This window comes from Oenanthe melanoleuca, chromosome 2 (assembly GCF_029582105.1).
Source record: "Oenanthe melanoleuca isolate GR-GAL-2019-014 chromosome 2, OMel1.0, whole genome shotgun sequence".
Lineage (NCBI taxonomy): Eukaryota > Metazoa > Chordata > Aves > Passeriformes > Muscicapidae > Oenanthe > Oenanthe melanoleuca.
The window spans coordinates 105,982,266-106,001,902 of record NC_079335.1 but is presented as its reverse complement, the minus strand read 5'-3'; the positions used below and the strand labels follow the sequence as shown (position 1 = coordinate 106,001,902).

The 19,637-nt window shown below is 46.3% G+C and overlaps 2 protein-coding genes across 5 annotated transcripts in view; both read left to right on the top strand.

Annotated features, from left to right (window-relative positions):
* TMEM108 (transmembrane protein 108) overlaps positions 1–11,891 on the top strand; it is an 80,458-nt gene extending 68,567 nt beyond the window's left edge. For 3 of the 4 annotated variants that reach the window (XM_056485029.1, XM_056485031.1, XM_056485032.1), the window contains exons 2-4: positions 912–2,021; positions 10,261–10,415; positions 11,539–11,891. In XM_056485029.1, coding sequence (XP_056341004.1) covers positions 912–2,021; positions 10,261–10,415; positions 11,539–11,661 — 1,388 coding nt within the window. In that variant the 3' untranslated portion in view covers positions 11,662–11,891. The remainder of the gene's footprint in view (positions 1–911; positions 2,022–10,260; positions 10,416–11,538) is intronic. The other variant, XM_056485030.1, reaches the window with a different exon arrangement.
* Positions 11,892–15,178: 3,287 nt separating this feature from the next.
* The window catches only part of BFSP2 (beaded filament structural protein 2), a 21,783-nt gene continuing 17,324 nt past the window's right edge, over positions 15,179–19,637 (top strand). The window contains exon 1 of the mRNA XM_056485620.1: positions 15,179–15,634. Coding sequence (XP_056341595.1) covers positions 15,179–15,634 — 456 coding nt within the window. The remainder of the gene's footprint in view (positions 15,635–19,637) is intronic.

The following is a 19,637-nucleotide window of genomic DNA, read 5'->3' as shown; positions in this document are numbered from 1 at the left end:
GGCTTATGCTACTGCAGCTGCCCACTCCATTATCTGAACTGGGAATAAATGAAAGAATTGATGCTCCCAGCGGTGTGAATCTGGTACCTCGGAAAATTATGTGCAGCGCTGAGGGAGGTGGGAGGCAAAATTCACACAATCCAGCCTCACAGCACATGTGAGCACAGGACAGGTTACAACCAAACTTTGGTTATGGGTGCCAAGGGCAGTTGTGTTAGATCACAATAACCACAATGTTTTTTTAAAATGGCTGGAATAGCCGTGTTTTCTTGTTAATTTGTGACATTTGCTGTGACTAGATTTTCCAAAGTCACTAAGTAAAGCGCAGCATGTGTAACCCAGGTAGCCCTCTCATCAGACATCCCTTCTTGACCTAATTTTCAGCAAGGCCTAAGCAGCTGCTCTTTCAAAACACAGATTGCTTAATGGCAGCCAAGACTGGAGGCAGCCAAATTTAGGATTTTGCAGCCAAAGGAGTGAGCAGACTAAGGTTTCCCATAATGATATGGACATTCATCTGGACACCTCCTGGCCACAATGAAAATGAGGACGTCTGTTGTTTCTGCCCCTGAAATGTAGGATGCTTTTTAGCTTCTCCAGGGAAATCACCTGCCTATGGCATTTTAAAGCTTCTCTTGAGTCGATACTGCAAGCTCCTCTCTCTCTTTGCCACAGAAATTCCCTGTAATCTTGCTCATTGCTCTCATGGCCATGGGGCCACCACAGCTCCTGCAGATTTGTCTTTGCCTTCCTACTTTCTCAGAGAAGTGAACAAAGTTGGATGCTAACTCTTCTGTCCTTCTGCAGAACATGGAAGGTATTCCTTCCTGTCAGACACACAAGCCATGCTGTCCCCATCCCCTGGTTCCTCCCCACTATCTCACCCTCTTTCTGTGGTTTTTTTCCCCCAGGTGTTCTACTGATCTTGGCACTGACAGAAGAGCTGGTGTTTTCTGCTCAGGTACTGTCTCCCACTGTCTCCTCCTCTCAGGGCTTCCCGATGAACACTACAACTATCACAGCCATGGGAACAACACCTCACCACAAAGACCACCACACGGCAGAGCCCCTCCCCACGTCTGCTCAAGCCATGTCCCACCCCATCAGCCTGGTGCAGGAAGCCCCTTCCACCGGGCAAGAGCAAGAGAGTGGCCCTCGCATCGGCGAGAAGGAAACTTACCGCTTGTACAACCAGAGTGCTTTGTACTCAGGACAGCCTCGCCCCAAGGGGAAAATATTCCAGGTTTTCAAAGGCAACTTCTCAGAGTCGACAGAGCCTTACCTAAAGACGACCCTGCACTCTCCCTTCCCTACCCTGAGGAGCCCTTTCACAGACCACCCGTTCCAGTCCCAGACCACAGCATCCAGCGATCCAGATGGAATGGGGCTGGCAAGAACTACACACTCAGCCCCTTCTCCCCACAGCGCCTCGGGAAGCCGTAGGGAAGCAGAGAGAGGGGATGGGACCGAGGCAGTAGTGCAGGAGGCAGATTTTGCCACCACAACTGCTGGACCATCAACTGATCCTGAAGCAGTGTCGGTGCCTTTTAAACCCACCCGCTACGGCGTGTGGGATATGCTGAGCAAAAACAGCTCTTGGGTAACCTTGAATCTCAGTACCAATGTCCCTCTGTTTGCTGGCTCTGGATCTGCTACAGCAGCAGCTGGTCACTCGGTTCAGACCAGGTTTGATGTCAGCATCTCGTCCCCGGCAGCGGGGGACCCTGAGGGCCTGGCTCCAGCGCAGCACGGCGCGGTGACCGGCGCCACGTCACCGGGCAGTGCCCTCTCCTCAGTGCCTGCCACCAGCTTGTCCAGCCCCACCTCCACAGCTGGCTCCACCGCCACCGGGAACTTCCTGAACAGACTGGTTCCTGCCGGGACCTGGAAGCCAGGTGTGCAAGGAAACATCTCCCATGTCACTGAGGGGGACAAACCCCAGCACAGAGCGACCATCTGTCTCAGCAAGATGGACATTGCCTGGATCATTCTGGCTATCAGCGTCCCTATATCCTCGTGTTGTAAGTTAATTGCCACTTTATTTTGCTTTCTCTTTCCTTAAGATTCAGATTTAAGCCCATGACTCAAGGACTAGCTGGAGACCTAATAGAGGCAGGTCAGATGCACAGGCATCACCTTCACTGACCAAAGTGTTTGCAGGACTAAAATGTTACAGTCAAAGCATACTTGCTCTCTTGCTGTTAAAAACCTTATGGGATGACTCCCCATTTGAGGGTGTAACAGTAGCCTGAACAACTCTAGAATGTGAAGCATCTTTATGTCAAGATGTTTAAGACAGTGACCAAAAACTTGATCAAAGACAGGGATTCTTTTATCTAGGAACTAGTATTTGCACCCTGAAATTGGATTTTAAAAGCCCATTGCTAACTTAAAGGATTAATAACATCTGTAATGACTAATAATTCAGGAAACACCAGTTTTCCAGCTCAACAAAATACTTCATTGCAGGCCGTGCATGAACTATCAGATTTAAAAATCTGATAACCAAAATGCTGGTTTCCTCCATTTTAATTTCAATTTGCAGTTGCCAAGGGAAGAGAAAGATTTGGAAACCTTGGCATTCAGACACCTGGAGTCAGCCATCTGCAGAACCAGGGCAGGTTGTTTCCAGAGCTGGCTCAGGGTCTTGTTGTTTGACTCAGTTACAAAAAACACACTAGAAATTATGAGCAAGCTTGTGAGTGCTTGCCAGGATGTCCCGTGCCTGGCTGGGTTGTATCAGCTTGGTGGGACAATATATTCTCTGGGGTCTCACTGTCATGGGGTGTGATTATTCTAATCTGTCTGGAGTGAAACAAAACCAAACATTTCCCAGCCTTTGCTGCCTGAGGAAACATAAAGGGGTAGCAGCCAACAATACTGAGTATTAATGCTGTTATTGACACCTATGAGCTGTACTGAGGAGGATGAGGAGCTGCCTGATCCAATCTCACACATAGCTTACTACAGCCAAAAAGGACAGTGCTGCTCTCTCCTGCTCTTTCTGAGGATCTGACACCTGATCCTGCGCCTCTCCTTCTGCCTGGATCTGATTTGTCACCTCCTTGAGGCACTTCCAGATTATTAAAGTGGCCAAAAAATATTCACTTTATTCTTTGGTACTTTCTGTCCACCCAGTGAGCTGAATCTGCTCCCCACAGAGTCAGATGAGCATGAGACCTAGAAAGGATGTGGCTGCAAGAATGCAAACCTGGATAGGGGACCATGCTAATTCTTTCAGCAGTTGCAAATTATTGGATTGGGTCAGCATATGTACTAGATTCACACCTCTGGGACCATGAATTCTGCTATTGCCAAAGTGGTTAATACCACAAGTGAGAATGAAGCTTAAGGCTAAAGGATGGAGCAACCAAAGCAGAATTTGCATATGCATTTCTGTGTAAGGCAGAGAGAAGAAACTGGGACTCTGCAAGCATGTGGTCAGAAGCAGCAATATTTGATGATTTGATGAACTTGTCTGTCCATCAATAGAACTAGAGGATCAAATAATTTCTTCCAAGGATTGTGTTTTGGGCCAATATCCAGAAAGAAATCTGAGCTGGATAGAAAGCATCTAAATACAAAATAAGAAGTGTAAAACCAAACAACACAAGCATGGGAAGCATAGCCAGTGGGTAAATTGTGTGTGCTATATATGAGGTAAATAATAATAACAACAGGAAAAATAACAATAGTAATAATAATATGAGAAGTCTGACAGCAGGCGTGCAAACCCACTATTCATTAAATAGAGGTGTTAGCACTTTTCTTCTTTTCATTTGTGCCATAATGGTATGTGTTCATGTGACTGCCTATTCTGGTTCTTGTATTCATAAGCTACATTTCTTTAAAGAAGTCAAATGCTATTTTCAAAGTTATCTGTCCCAGCTCTAATACAACTGAGCGTTTAAACGATTCAAGTATTTAAGTCCTGCTTTCAGGACTGGATTCCCGTGGATGGCCTTCACTGGGACTCTCCTTTCAAAATCCAGCGATCCTCTGATGTATTCCAGAGCTGAAACGAGCGGCAGGCGGGCATTTAAATGGTACATTTTGGGGGAGGTGTGTCTGTAGCGCCTTTATGCTGGATTCCCTGGCGGCATTCCGCTGTTGGGTCGCGGGGATGAAGATGCTCTGCCGCGGGCGCTGTCGCCACCTCCCGGGCACAGCCCTGCCGTGTGCTCCTCTCCTCCGGCCCAGGGCGAAGAACACATACTTGGGGCTCATTTCATCTTCAAACGGGGACGGAGTTTTCCGAGGGAGGCTTTCACAGTTGTTGTGGGCACGGATTGAGGAAAAAACAATATTGTCGTGCTCCTGCCGTGGGATGCTGAAACGCTGTAGAGACACAATCCCGCTCCTAAATATCTGAGCTGCCTTAGGAGGGATCAAGCACCATCAGCCTCCTGTCACCGGAGGTTGCAGCTCTGGGCTGGTGGCTCTGTGCTCAGGCACCTTCAGGACCAGGCAGGGAGAAGACAGGGAAGTTAGCCATGCACCCTTGAAAGACATGGAAAGGGGTGAGGAGAGGCAACCCAGAGCCTGTGCACAAGGCTGCCGAGCTGCAGGGATCCGATTAACTCAGCTCCCTTGTCCTGCTAATGAGGGGTGCCCCTGAGCCTGTGCCAGCTCGCTGACCTCTCAGCTCTTTGTCCAGAGCCTGTGCAGAGCTGTGCAGTGACCAGAGCATCTCTCCTCTGCCAAGAGCCCTTGTGTCTTTCCATAGCATCTCTCCTCTGTGAAAGGAGTGACAAGGAGACTGGAAGAGCTTTCTTTGGAGGGCTTCTGGGCACAGCTTGTGCTACCCAAAACTGCTTGGAAGGGAAAACACATCATGATTCTGCAAAGATATCTCTGTCCCTCTCTGATCCCTACATGCAGCTTGCTGTTACACCTTCTAGTAACACCTGTCAGATGACAACCTGTGGGCATTTGAGCTTCTATAGCAGGGGAAGTAACGTGCTAGAGAGCAACTATAGGAGCCTTTGGCTCCTCATCCCCACTGAAAGACGTGCTTGGGATGCTTAACTTCTCCTCACAGGGGACAAACCCTGCTGGGCTTTCCTTGCTGGCCCATCCCTGCTGTGGGGATTGGCCCCAGGGAGCAGGAAGCAGCAGAGTGTTTGCTCAGCATCACTGTGCTCTGACATCTGAGACCCCTGAGGACTGGCAGATCCCACTGGCTGTGCTGGTGGCACAGCTCAGGGGCTGTAACACGAGCCTGCTTAAATAAGAACTGGGATTTAGCCTCCCACCCTTACAGTGCATACTTCTTTACAGATGCACAGGTTTCTGAGTTCCACTCAAACTGGGATTCCTGAAAAGCCCCTGAAACTGCTAGCAGAACAGTAATGATTTGAGTAGGAATGCACAAGCCACATCTGCTGCATGAACCTAGGGAAATCATTTCACCTTTTGGCAGCTCAGTTTCATGGTATAAATAATGAGGGTAATATTGCTAATGCCATGGGAGGGCTGCAAAAATGAAGGATTCTGTATCATTCCCTTCCCAGAATTGCAAAATCATATATAACAGTGATGTCATTATTTTCTTCATGTCACAGTTTGAGTTGGTTTTGCAGTGTCCTTCAGGCAGCCTTGAACACTTTTGTGCATGTGCTGTTGTATATGTGGAGGTGCCTCTCTCTGCAATGCAGAACAAGACACAGTGTGAGCTCATTTTAAAACCCACCATTCCAGTCCTTGGACTCCTGGTCCTTGCATCACTGTAACTAAATGACACAACAAAATGTGGAAGAACAGGAACTTGCAAATCAGATGCACAGAAGTTGATTCAGCCAGTCAGTTTTGCTGACATGGGAGAACACAAGAGGAAGGCTGAGCCTCTGAACACAGGCATCAGCAGAACTCAAAGAATATCTGAAGAATTGCCTTGGGCCTAAGCTCTCTTAGCTCACATTTCAAGCACTGGAACACTTTCCAAAACTACCTCACTCACCTTCTCCATCACAAAACCTTTGTGATGTTTGCTTCCCAATCTGGAGCAAGGGAAATCCCAAATCCTGGGCCTAATCCCCCAGATGTGAACTCAGGCTGAACTGGAGCAACTCCTGTCTCCAGGTGTTATCAGCTGTAGTCAATAACCAAATCCATCCTGATACCTTTATCACAGCTAAGTATGTGCTGCTGTACATGGGAAACAAGAGAAATTGAAAGAAATATGGAAAAAGCACTTTTGGTCATTGAGAGAAGGGTTCTTTAAACCTAGTTTGTGTTTTGGTCTGCAGCCGTAGGGAGAAGTAAAGGAAGATCCTTCACCCTGAATATTGCATGACTTTTAAGTGCTTACAATTTCAGGTCTGTTAACACAGTATTTTGTGGGCCAGCTGGAAAGTGAGGAAGGGAGTGTGCAGCTGTGTAAGATTGGTAAAATATTCTTGTGAGTTGAAGGGAAAGTCTGCCAGAAAACTGTAGGGAACTATTATGATCTCATTACACTGTATTAATGAAGCTGGTATTGAATGTGGTGTGTATTCATAGTGGATTATATTTAAGAAAACAAAACAAAAAAAAAACAAAAACAAAAAACACCAGATTAGAAAAGAGCCATGGTATGATTTAGGAGTGGAGAAATGCAACATAATTCCACTTGTGCCATGATGTAGCATAAAAAGAGGCTGAAGCCTACATATATAGGAGAGATTTCTGACAACATAGTGGAAGTTTTTAATAAAAAAGGCAAAATAATATGGAGGAAGGGATGGTTGAAGGTGAAAGTATTTACACAAGAGTAATGTAAATGTGTCCCCACAATGGAAATTAAACATTGAAACAAAATTTGTGGGAATGGGATAGATATCTGGTCACTCTATATCCTTAAATAAAGCTGAGTGTTTTCCTATGAGATGTGCTGCATCTTAAATACAGATTATGGTAAAGGTAACAGGTCTCCTGGTGGGCAGGGGCTATTTGGATGACAATAGATGATAGACATGTTCCCACCAGCCTAGAAACTTGTAAATCTGTGAGAATCTTGTTTCTCCCATTTGTGGGAGATGTTTTATGTCCTATTGCATAGGTGGGGAGACAGATAATGCAGATAAGATGTAACTTGCCCTATGGCCAAAGAATGTCCAGTGTCAGAGCTGGAGCTCATCAGCAGTGAAAAGATACAGGTTAGAAATGCTTCCAAAACCTCTGAACCTCCAGAGACCCCTGGTATTTCCTAACACAGTGTCACATGTACTTCATGACTTCAGGCTGGCACAGGGCCAACACTGACATGTCCTTCTCATTGCTATTGACTTGAACATGGAGCAGGCAAAGGGAAGTCAGCTGAGATTTTCTGACTCCCAGAAAGCAACCAGAGGCTTGCTTGAAAACCAGGGAAGAGTTAACCACATAATATACCAGGATAGATAGGCAGTGTGCTGCAACTATGAGTTCTCTCTTCAGCTCTGTTGCTGTCATTCCTGCCATTTGTGCCTTCCAAACCATCTCTGCCCTCTGTGTATTTCATCCACTTAATATGGCCTCCCTGGCCATCAGATTTGTCTGTCCAGAAGAGTTTTTTTCTGTAATACATGTAATTGTAATTGTGGGAACAAAGGGATATCTAGGAATATTGGTAAAGCTGTACCCTGGTCATGGTGTTGTTCTAGAAGTGGGAGGTGCTATGTGTGCTACATTAATTTCACTAAAATATGCCCAAAATGTGGCTTTTTACATGAGAGATATGGTACTTAATGCCATAGTTTAGTGGTGGATCTGGCAGTGTTAAGGTAATGGTTGGACTCAACATTCCTAAAGGTATTTTCCAACCTAAATGATTCTATGATTCTGTGAAAAGGGCAGTTCTTAGAAGATGAAGAGGGAATAGCCCCATTCCAGCCCTGCTGTCCTCACTCACCCTCTAAAATGAGGTCTCTGCTTTGAATTGGGGCAGCTTAGGTAGACATCCTTCTGCTAAAATACATATTTATGGAAGCTCAGGGACCCATTTTCCATGCTCTTCCATCCATTTTCTTGTGTGTGCACCACAGTTAGAGGCCAAGAGTGTAATTGAGATAGGGAGAATTACTGCTGGATGTATATACACATGGCAAAGCCATTTCCTGCTGGAAGAAGCTGAGACCTCTCTCAACTCAGTGTCATTGGCTTTCCAGCCCCTAAACCCCAAATCTGATACTTTTCTGTCAGCAGCCACAACATTTTATAAGCTGTATAACCTCAGGCTTTCAAAAAAATACTTGCACAGAGTTGACTTTTCTGGGGTTCTCATGTTCTCAGGTGCCTTCAGAAATGCTCTGTGCCTTAGGGATGGATCACTTGTTGCTGGAACAGAAAAGCTCCAAGGACTGTTGGTTCTCACCAGCAGTGATGGGGACTAAATGCAAGTCCTGCATCACTTCCTGATCTTCCTGAGCCTGCAGGCTGGGCTGGAGAGGGCAGCAGCCAAAGGTGGGATAAAAGGTGCAGCCCTTCAGGAGGACAGGCATTTCCCCAGGCAGGGAGAGCAGCTCTGGGGGACCATGAGCTGCAGCAGCAGGAGTCAGACTGGGCTGTCAGAAAATGAAGTTGTTAATGACAAAACTGCCTGAACTGAAATACATTGTTGGTTTGGGTTTGTTGTTTTTTTTTTTTTTTTTTTTTTTTTTAATTATTATTCTTATTAGTTTATTCTCTTTTTTAGATAGAACTCTAGCCTTTCACTTTTGTGTTGCTGTTTTTATGTGGTAGATGTGATAAGAAATTAGACCCATGGCACATGAGTAGCTGCACTGTTTGTCAAAATATATGCAGCAGCAGTGATCCCTCTGCAGTCTTTTCTTTCCTCTGAGTTATCATTCTAATACATAATTTTACCTGTAGCTGAGGAAATAATATATTTTTCTGCTTCATGAATATTTTCTCTCTTCTATTCTACCATAAGGGGTTTAGAAATTATAGAGGGAATTTACAGCAGGGCATTTCCTATTTCACAGGTAAAAATCAAAGCTAGCACATGTGCAGTTACCTGTCTGTATGAATCAGGTAGATTACAAACACAACTGGTCAATGAATTCCAGAGGTGTAAGGGAAGCAGACAGAGCTCACACATTACAGCTCTGAGCAAACCCTTGCACACACCACAGCTCCTGCCTGAGCCAGGGCTGGTGGGAGCAGTAATTCTGTTGCTCTGGGCTTGCCTGTCTCTCATAAAGTTGCCAGGATTACCCATCTGAATGACAAGAGATGAATAAACTGAGAGCGATTCCAGAAAATAGCACTCAGCCAGCTTTGTGTTCAGCTGTCTTCTGGGAGAGAATTACCTGGGCATTTCTGGGGCCCAGGGATGCCTGTGGCCCTGGTTCCAGACAGAATTCTGAGCATCAGGAGTTTCACTTGCTGGTCACTTTGTCTTGTCCAACTGCTCTACTTTAGGTTCACATATTTCAGATTGCAAAAGCTTTTATTTCTGATTGTCCTCTGCAGGTGAGAAAAAAACCCACTCTCAGACATTACCCAATGCCCAGACAAGTGTGGGGGAACAGGTTACCCACATCCCACAGCTGATGGAGACAGGCAGGAAAACCCCAGCTCTGGTGTTAACACTCCTGGAAGCATAAGGTACATGGGACAGGTGCCACAGGGGATCTGCTCACCTCCCTACCTGTGTCATCCTACTCAGGAGCCCATCTGTTCTCCAGCTGGTTGCTGATGTGTTGGAACACAATCATAAGCCAAAATCCAGGTTACAAATGGCAGGCAACAGAGGCAGGAATCAGTGGCACTTCAGGACAGAAGCTTTAGATGTTGAAGACATGCAGCTGCAAGCATTTATGGATTTGCTGTTTGAGCTAGGACAGGATCTCTCACTGCCCACTTGCTAATGTGCTCGTCACTGCAGCCTCTGAACACACCAGATGCAGAAAAGATCCCCACAGAAGCATCTTGGTCCCTGAGGAATGCTCTCTCTCCTAGAGGGTCTATAAATCCCTGCTTGGGTATTAAAATGCCATCAGTTACAACAACAAAGCTTTTCATTAATCAGGCAGCCACATCTTGAAGATTATACACTCACATCAAAAAGAAAGTAAAAACTGCATATTCTGCCAAGCCCAAAGCCTCATCTGCTTGGCCCAGATTCTGACACAATTGTGTGGGGTTTGCTAGCAGAGAGCTAGGACTGGCTGAGACTGAGGTGTATGAATGCAGCTCACCAGCCCTCTCCTTAAGTAACATAAAGTACAAATCCAGCTACTGATGGGTCCTTATTGAAAGGAAATAACCAGATTTTTGACGTGTTTCTATTGACAGCAGTTCTGCTGACAGTCTGCTGCATGAGAAGGAAGAAGAAGACATCTAACCCAGAGAACAACCTGAGCTATTGGAATAATGCTATTACCATGGACTACTTCAACAGGCATGCTGTAGAGTTACCAAGAGAGATCCAGTCACTGGAGACTTCAGAGGTACCTTGCTTGCAGAACTGGTGTCTGAAAAGTGTAACTGAAGCCATGCTGGGAGGAGGGGAGAGGAAGTCATATTAGTAAAGCCTTGAAATCCCTACACATGTTCAGGGGAAGAGCTTCTAGGGAAGGACTTGTGGCTTAAGGAGAGCCCTTTGGGCTGGTTCATTACTGACAGTCAGTCTACTGTGAGTGTGCCACACAAAGCACATGAAAAAAGGAGGTTGGTGGGAGTTAGCAATGCAAAGAAATTTTGTATGTTTATGTCTCAGGGGCTGCCAGTAACTTCTCAAATAGCAGCTCAGGAATGAGAGTTCCCACAACAAAAATAATCAGAGCATCAGTATGTGAGGGTGTGTGGTGGTGGTGTACACTCATCAGCCTTTATTTAAGGGATCTGACTGGTTCAGTGGGATTATTCACACATGGGCAGGTGATCCTACAGATAGAAATCTATTCCCTGGCCTCAGAAACAGAGAATAATTCCATTTAGTTCAAAGGTATTTAAAATGTAGAAACAGTGGAGAGTCGAGTTTATGCTAAAGCTAGCTGACTAGTTCATGTGATTAAATTAAATTAAAAAAAAAAGTTTAGAAAGGAACCTCTGAAATGTGATTAGACAAATAGTCACAGTCACTTCATTAACCCCACTTTGCTGGCAATTATGTTGCTCAAGCTAAGGCAGGACCTGGTCTAGCTTGCCCTGAATCAAATGTCAGGCCTATTCACATACAGGATGGTCTTGAAAAGCTGAGTCATTTAAACCTGATCAGAGCATGACTGAACTGGGTGGCTTGGACTCATATATGTGGCTTTCTAACCTTAAAAAAGAAGTCCAAAATGCATCTTTGAGGACTCAAGCCCAGCTCAGAGACAGGAAACACTTGCAGTGAGTCAATAAAGTGAAAAAAAACCCCAAGAAATGTGAAAGCTCCGAAGGGATTGGAAGTTTGGCGCAGGCTGAGAAAGGATGAGCAGATCCTCAGAGCAACTTTTCACTCACAGCTCCTCTGGAGTCACAGCCCACAACATTCAGCCCCTTTGGGGCACTGGGAGGAGTGCCCTGTGTGCTGGTGGAGGGTGAGGGGTGTGAAGTGCTCAGTCCCACCCTCTGTTTCTCCCCCAGGACCACCTGTCGGAGCCGCGCTCCCCGGCCAACGGCGACTACCGGGACAGCGGGATGGTCCTGGTGAACCCCTTCTGTCAGGAGACACTGTTCGTGGGGCACGAGCAAGTCTCTGAAATATGACCCCTCAGCTGCCCCCAAACTGCAGTTTCATCTCTACTGTCTCCAAATTATAAATAAATATATATATATATTATAAATATAACCTTTGTGTAACCCTGAATTACAAGAAATGTTTTCAGCTTTTCTTTTGTCCCTCAGAATTGTCAGCCCCTTTTTTATAAGTGTGGTAAAACTTTACAGAACAAACTGTGGCTTTATAAAATAAAGGTATTTCTAATCAAAACACCTGTCAGGTGGACTGTTTGCTTTGCTCTCATTTACAAACTGCTGCTAAATATACATGGTCTGGAAAAATACTGAGTAAGGCTGCTCTTGGTGCAGGCAGCATGTGGTGGGTACAGCATCCTGCATCCTACGTGTTATCACTCAGCATTTCTGCTCAGTGACCATCCCTCCTCCTACTTCAGAATGACTTCAGTCATTCCTTTCCTTCAGGCTGCTAAGCTGGAATGCAAACCAGACAGGACCAGCTCAGTTGCCAGAAGCAGTTCTGTGCCAGTCTTGAATCCTTTCTGTGACTCCAGTACTGCCTGAGCACTAACTGGATGAGCCTTTACTGTCCCACTTCCAGTCTGAGATCCAAAACTCTTCTATATGAGCAAGGACAAGAATGGCTCTTTTTTCCTGCATAAATGTTTTAACCACACTACACATTGGACTCACAGCTGCTACGCTTCAGCCCAATAAGCCTAGAATTATTTCCTGAAGATCAAACAGCCTCAAAAGAGGGCTCTCTTCAAAGGAACAGAAAATTCCTTTGAATTTATGAAAAATTTTGCAAGCTGGTGACTAGGGACTGCCACAAATTGAATGCTGTGGCTTTGACCACATTTCTACTTTCCCACTGTTTTATTTATCTTGAGTGTTTAGACTGCTGATGCCACTGAATCAAGTTTCCTCATGCCCTCTTCTCCTCTCTGGGACTTTCCTTTTCCCCTTCAGAAAGAAAATGCAGCCTTTCAGAGCAAAATGGCAATTCTGTCCTACCCTGTTAAGTGCTAGATTGCAGACTCTAATAGTGTTAGGGGAATAGTAAGGGTGAGTGAAGCTTAAATGATGGATTAAAAATAGTTTGCTGCAAGGCGAGGCTAATATGGAACATGGAATGACTTGGCCCAAATCAATGCTGTCTCTTTGAGTAAACCAGAACTGTTACTGTGGGGCCAATTCTCAGTTTTGCCTCTCAAACTGCTTTTTTATATCATTCAGCAAGTGAAATGGCCACTGTCCTTTGAAGTCTTGTCCTCCTTCTCCCCACCAGTTCTGGTAGACAACTTTCACTCCTCACTTCATCAGGAGCAGGCTGTGAGGAGTAGCTTAGCTCCTGCTCCAGCTGGCTGCTCCCTGCCACCAGCTGCTCAGGTTTAATGCTTGGCTGCATGAAAGGGAAGTTTGAGCAGGACAAGGTTAGTGCAGCATCATTAACCATATGCCTTGTTCAAGGAGAGCCACAGCTGGTACTAGAAAAGAGACTTACAGCAGTGCCACATCTGGCCCAGCTGTTCCCACTTGCCAGCAGTATTCCAGTGGCTGCTGTTGGTCAGAGCAACATGACAACTTTAAATGATGGCTGGAGTCAGACCCAGGCTTGGCTCAGGGAGCCCCAGAGGCCTTGTTGCTCCTCCTTTCTCCCCATCCCACACATGCACAAACCTGAATGTGGACTACAGGCTTTCAGAAACTGGAAGATTGTAATGTTACAGGGCCTCTCCTGGATATTTATTTCTCTGCTCAGCATCAGAGGGTAATGCAGGGCTTTCTCATGAGGTGATGGGGCAGGCAGGATGACAAGGCTGTGTATGGACATGGATGGACACTTTGGGAATATATTTTTTTCACCATGGGATAAATGCTATGCAGTATGATACCTGTGATCCTCATGATCCACTAAAGAGCCTCCTAGAAAACACTGTTTGATAGGAGAGTAAAAATTCCCTGAGGGTATTGCTGAGGGCAAAAGCAATCCCACAAGGATGCTTGTTTTTATTTAAAGATGGAGGTGGACAGAGGGAACAAGGTTACAGAAAACTAAATTCAGTTCTTTGAAAAAAGTCCGTATTATTACACTTGTGTTCTGTACATGGTATTACTTTCACAAGGGAGATTTTCTAATTTGACACAGAGCAACTACACTGAAAATACCATGTAAGAAATACTGGAGGATGCTTCTCATTTAACCAGCACAGTTTGCTTGGTAATCTAAAGGCAGAATACCTAAACTAGCCAAAAATATTTGCAAAGCTGAGAGATGCTGCTGTCCCCAGTCTTCACACAACCTGGAAAAGGTAACCTGACTGTAAGCAGCCTTGCAATTCTCAAACCTAAAAAAACAAGCGAAACAAAGTCCAGCCATCAACCCAGCGAGCCAGGATTAGGCACCAGTGGAAGACAGGGATTTCTGATTGTATCCTGTCTCGCCAAAGACTCACCACTGCCCCTGCACAAACCTACACTGCATTAGGGCAATGCCCAACATCAGCACATTACAGTCGTGCCTGCAAAGATGTGCACGGTGGTTCTACACTGGAACAGCATCCTGGCTGTGAAGTATCCCTGTGTGTAGGTAGAAAAAGCCAGACCTAACATTGTATTCTGAAGGATCACACTGTACAAGGAACACATCCTACTTATTATTGCCTATAAACTATCCACCTGGTCACTAATAGCTAAAGAATAGTGACATGAAAAGCAGAGCAGGGGAAACCTCCCCTTTTCCCTGCAATAAGTCTCTAGGATTGTTTTACCCTTTTCTTTCAATTCACAGTTCTCTCACTTTGTCACCACGTTATGCAGGCAAAGAAGTGAAACAGGCCCTTCTTGAAGAGACAAAGTGCAATTGATTATTGAAGTTAAACTGACTGAGAAGGGTTGAACATGAGGGTGCTTGCCCCTATAAAATCTGCTGGGGTTGGGTCAATATGCCTTTGGGCGGGTGGTGAAGCCAATTGCAGAGAAATCCAGAAGCTGCAGCAGACCCAAGGGAGCATTCGATGCCCTGCAGTGGCAAAAGGCTGGCTCAGCTCTGCTCAGCTGTGGCCCAGTTGACTCCACAGAGGTTTGGGTTTTGCTAGGTTAGGAAACGTCTTGCTGAAGTAGACTATGTCTGGAGCAAGCACAGGTGTGAGAAGGATTTGCAATATATAACTGGATACCCGTGGCTATAAGGGTGGGAAATCATCCGGGTGCCAGCCTAGAAAACGCTGCTGGTATTTTAACACGTACGTTGTACTGAATCCCCGTCCCGCTGTCCCCGTAAACACCATTGTGCTTTTCATCTGCCACATTTGCAGCAGCAGCAGCACGGAGATTTCCCCCGCAATGGGACTGCTGACCCAGCAGCCGCCGGACAATGCGACGGGCGCTCCCGGGCTGCACAAAGCCCCCCTTCCAGAAAGCCGTCGCACAAAGCCGAAATCCCGGGCGAGCCCCAACCTGCTGGGCTCGGCACATCGCTGCCGCCAGAGCGGGGCGAGGCGGCCGGGCTGAGCGGCGGTGCTCGGCAGGCTGGAGCGACAACATGCCCTTGCCGAGGCGCCGGTCGTCCTTCCTGGGGCAGCAGCCCTCCACCTCCGCGGCCGAGAGCTCGGGGCCGCCCGGCCGCCGGGTCAGCGTCGGCGGCGGGGGCAGCCTGTCCCGACCCCCCGGCGTCTACGTGGGCACCGTCCCCACGGGCGGCGTGAGCAGCCTGGGCACCCGAGTGTCCCGTAGAGCCCTGGGCATCAGCAGCGTCTTCCTGCAGGGCCTCCGCAGCTCCGCCGCCGCCGTGCCCCTGGCCCCGGGGCTGGACAAGGGCAGGGCGCTCTCCTACGAAAGCCTGAACGGCTGCTTGGTGGAGTACATCGAGAAGGTGCGAGCTCTCGAGCAGGTCAACCAGGAGCTGGAGGAGCACATCAGAGTCTACCTGGACAAGAAGGCGGCCAGCGTGGGCAGCTGGGGAGCGCTGCGGGAGAACTGGGAGGCGATTTACCACCAGGTGAGCGCTGCCGGCAGCCGGGGAGCGGAGGGACGGAGGGAGGGAAGGAGGGAGGGAAGGAGGGAAGGAGGGAGGGAAGGAGCTGCACGGGGCATCAGCAGCTCCGGGCGGCCGGGAGTTGGACCAGGCTGCGCGGCAGCGCCGTCCGACTGCAAGAAGCGGTGCCCGAGACAGAGGGTGCAAAATCTATCTTCGTGATAATTAGCATTATTGTGCCTATTAAGCAATCGCTTGGGAGCGATTGAAATGCACCCCAAGGCGCCGAAGACTGGGCTGATTAGAATGGGTGGGGGTTTTTGTTCCTTCCCCCCTCTCCCCTTTTTTAAAATCTGTGGTTATTACACTGAGTATCACAATTATTGAAAGAAACGCGCTAGAACTGAATTAGGTTATCTCTCAACATGATATCATTACAAGCACGCTTTTTTTTTAATCAGCAATTCAGATTTTTACTTTATTCCCTTGTTGGCTTAATAGCATCTTCAAAAGCTTTATTTGTTTAAAAATAATAATTACAAGGCTGCAAATGAGTGACTTCCTTTCTTTCCCTTGCCATCACCCCACCATCCCTTATTCCTGCCTTCTCCATACGGCACAAATGTTTATTGTGGGGAGGCAAAATAGTGTCTGCATTTACCCCATGGACGAGAAGGAGTTCCTTTTGCTGGCCAGCAAGGCCTTGCAGGCTGATGTCCTGCCTGCAGCAGGCACAGGGCTCTGTCTACTGAGGTCTTGGTGCACCACACAAGCCTGGTTTCCCAGCTCCCAGGCAGTGGGAGCAGACAGGATTCCAAAGAACTGGAGTCTGGCATCTCACACACCTCTTCCAGCAGCACTTGTGCAGGCACAGAAAATGCCATTGCTGGCTCTTCAGAAAGCCTGAAAGCCAGCTTTAAGTTGCCTAGGACAATTGTGTGCTTGAACTTGGGCTGGCCAGTCTTACTTTGCATTTTTAGGGCAGGTCTTCTCCCAGAACAACAAATGTTGCTTGAACTCTGAATGTGTTGGCATAAGCTGCTCTACAAAGATCGTGTCAGCAGAAGCACTCCGTTAAGCACCAGCTTTTAAAGTTGCTACCTTTTAGTATCAGTAAATGACTTTATTGCTTCCTAAGGGAGCAGCTGCTGAAGTAAAGGAGTGCTCTGAATCTGGGGTACAAAATCTATCTCTTTAAACCTATTGTCTCACTGGGGAAGATGGGCACTTTGATAGGGAATAGGGAATTAATCCTTGGCAGTCGCCATCCCCTGTTCTCCAGACCAGTGTCCCATTTCATAGTTGTAGATTTCACCTGTAAATTCTATCAGGATTTATGGTTAAGACCAAAAATGTGGGAGCATAGGTACTTTAGGAAGGACCGTTTGATCTTTCATTATATAAGCTGCCAACATTACGGTGCAGATGCACCTGCTCATGTAATAATTTTTCATCCAAATTGCTTTCCTCTCAGCCTCTCTTTGTAGGCGTCCTTGCCTCTACCTCTTTTTTATGAGTGAATAAGAGCATCTCATAATGAAATCTAGCCTGACTATCAGGCTCTTCCTATATGAAAATCAGAAAAATAAAGCCATGTAGTAAAAGCATTTGTGAGCATCATAGAAAAGAAGAGAAAAAGACTAGCATCATCCATATCTATTTAAACTATCAAAACACATCAGAGAACACATAAAATTTTCTGAATTGCTTCAATTAAATCAATAAAAGAGGCATCACTTAGTGGGTTTTGTCTTTCACGGATGTGATCCAAGCTGTTATGTACAATTCTGATTAATAGGTTTCTTTGTTTTTTTTATTAAACATTTAACCAAAAATGAAAGTAGGACCCTATCCAGCCCAAACACCAATTAAATCATTCCCCCTGGAGCTAATTGGTATAATTATGTCAATATCAGCATCAAAACCATCACATTTATTAAAATAATGTCAAAATCAGTTGCTTTCAGAAACAGCTGAAATCACACAAAGTCAGAATTCTCCTACCACAACACATCCCAAATGGAAAAGTAAAAGGTATTAAGGAGCAAGGTGTAGCAGAAATAAGAGACACCTGGCAGATACCTTCCTAAATGTAATTTTTGTAAATATATTCAGATTTTCTGTAGATGTCTACATCCACCTTGACTTCCTGAAGAGTGACATACTCCATTTTCAGCTTCTTGTAAAATCTGAACACTCATTTTGATTCCTGGCCAGGCCCAAGGGTCCAGCAGGGAGAGATTCCCAGCAGCTATAAAACCCCTTGGTGCCCTTCAAATAAAGCAGCTGTGAAAGTTTTGGGGGGAAAAAAACCCTCAAGCAGGCAGCTGGTTTAGCCCAAGCACTCATGATAGGAACAGTTTTTGAACAAGAAGCAGCAAAGAAATATCCACAGAAGTCTGAGCAGGAGCCCTTTCCTTGTGCCCTGCTAATGAAGATGAGGACATGGCCACAAAGGACTCTCCTGGTCTCAGAATCACAAATGTGACAGGCCCATCTCTGCAGTGGCTCAGGAGAGACCCCAGCAGACCTGAAGTCCTGCTTCCCTCCTGCCCTTCCTGGGATGTGCTCCAGCATCCCAAATTTTGGGTTAGTTGCATTGCCAGCAAAAACAGCTTGGTGCCAGCATATATCCCAAACACACAGCTAAGGGAAAAAAATGTGTCAGTGAGTGACTCAGAGGGTGTGTGTGAGTGCAGAGTCCCTCAGGAAAAACTGCTCATGTTTCCTTGCAGTTGTCAGAGGAGACAGGGGGTCACTGGTGGGAGCTGAATGATGGAAAGCCACTATCCAGCTCACAGGGTTAATTATCTGCTTGGGCAGCTGGCTTTAGCAGAGCAGGTGGACACACACTAATTGGGACAGGCACAAAGTGAAAGGATTTTTGCTGGAAAAGAGGGAAATCAGAAACCCTTGCCAAGGGGAATTCATGTGACAGAATTACATCATGACAGAGATATAAATTTTACCCTGTGCATACCCTTCTCCAGGCTTCATCCTCATCTTCTTGGGGAAAATTCTGTCTCTAAACAAATGCATCTCTGCTGCAGAATAAGAGACTGTTTGCAATGGCAATTCCTTCCCAGGGAACAGGGCAGCACTGGGAGAAGTGGATGCTTGAAACAATCTGAGTGAGTTTACAGAGAGAAGAGGGTAGCTCAGCCTCCATGACTGTTCAATTACAGCTGCATGGGAGACACAGAGATTTATTTTGTCTATGAGATGACACATAGTGCAGTTCAGATCACAGGAGTAAACACAAAAGCAGAAGGAAACAACATCCTGGACCAATTTTATCACTGCTGTGACTGATCATGGCAGCATGTGCATGGTTGGGAGCATTTGAAAGACCTCCAGAGTTTTTCTATAGAGCTACTTCAATTTGCACTTGGCCTTTCTGTCAGCATTTAATCAGTGTGAATATTAAGCCTGGAGAATACACAGGTCTAACAGCCTGAGGAATTGCCATTTGGACTCACACCCACTAATTTATTTGCTGCAGGGTCAGAAGAGCAGCTGAGTGTTACTTGTGACACAGTCTAGCACAGCACAGTGTGTGATCAGTGTCCGTAAATGGCTGAAATAGCACTCTGCTACTCATCTAAGGGTACAAACTCACACAAAATGGCACAAAGCTTGATCAACTGCCCTACAGAGGATGGCAGTGAATTAGTTTTAATCATGTTCTCTCAGCCACCTCCCACAGCATAAATTTGGGCTGCTTTCACAGGCAGCTGTGAGGGAGTGTGAGGTTTTCTCCTTGTGCTTGGCCAACATTACAGTTTTACAGATCATTTCTTTAAGAGGTATCTCCTGCTTTAAGAACCAGGCATTCTTTGATGCAGTCCTGTGCAGTTTTAAAATATTTGATGTGTACATGAAGTCGAATTTCCCTGGATGCAGCAGGAATCAGCAAAGGAGCCATCAATATCAGCCTCTCTCCAGGTATTCTCTTTCCTGAGGCAATGCAACAAAAGCTGCTCTTGCTGCTTTCCAGGTTTCCTCCTTCAGGCTCTGAGAAAGGGTT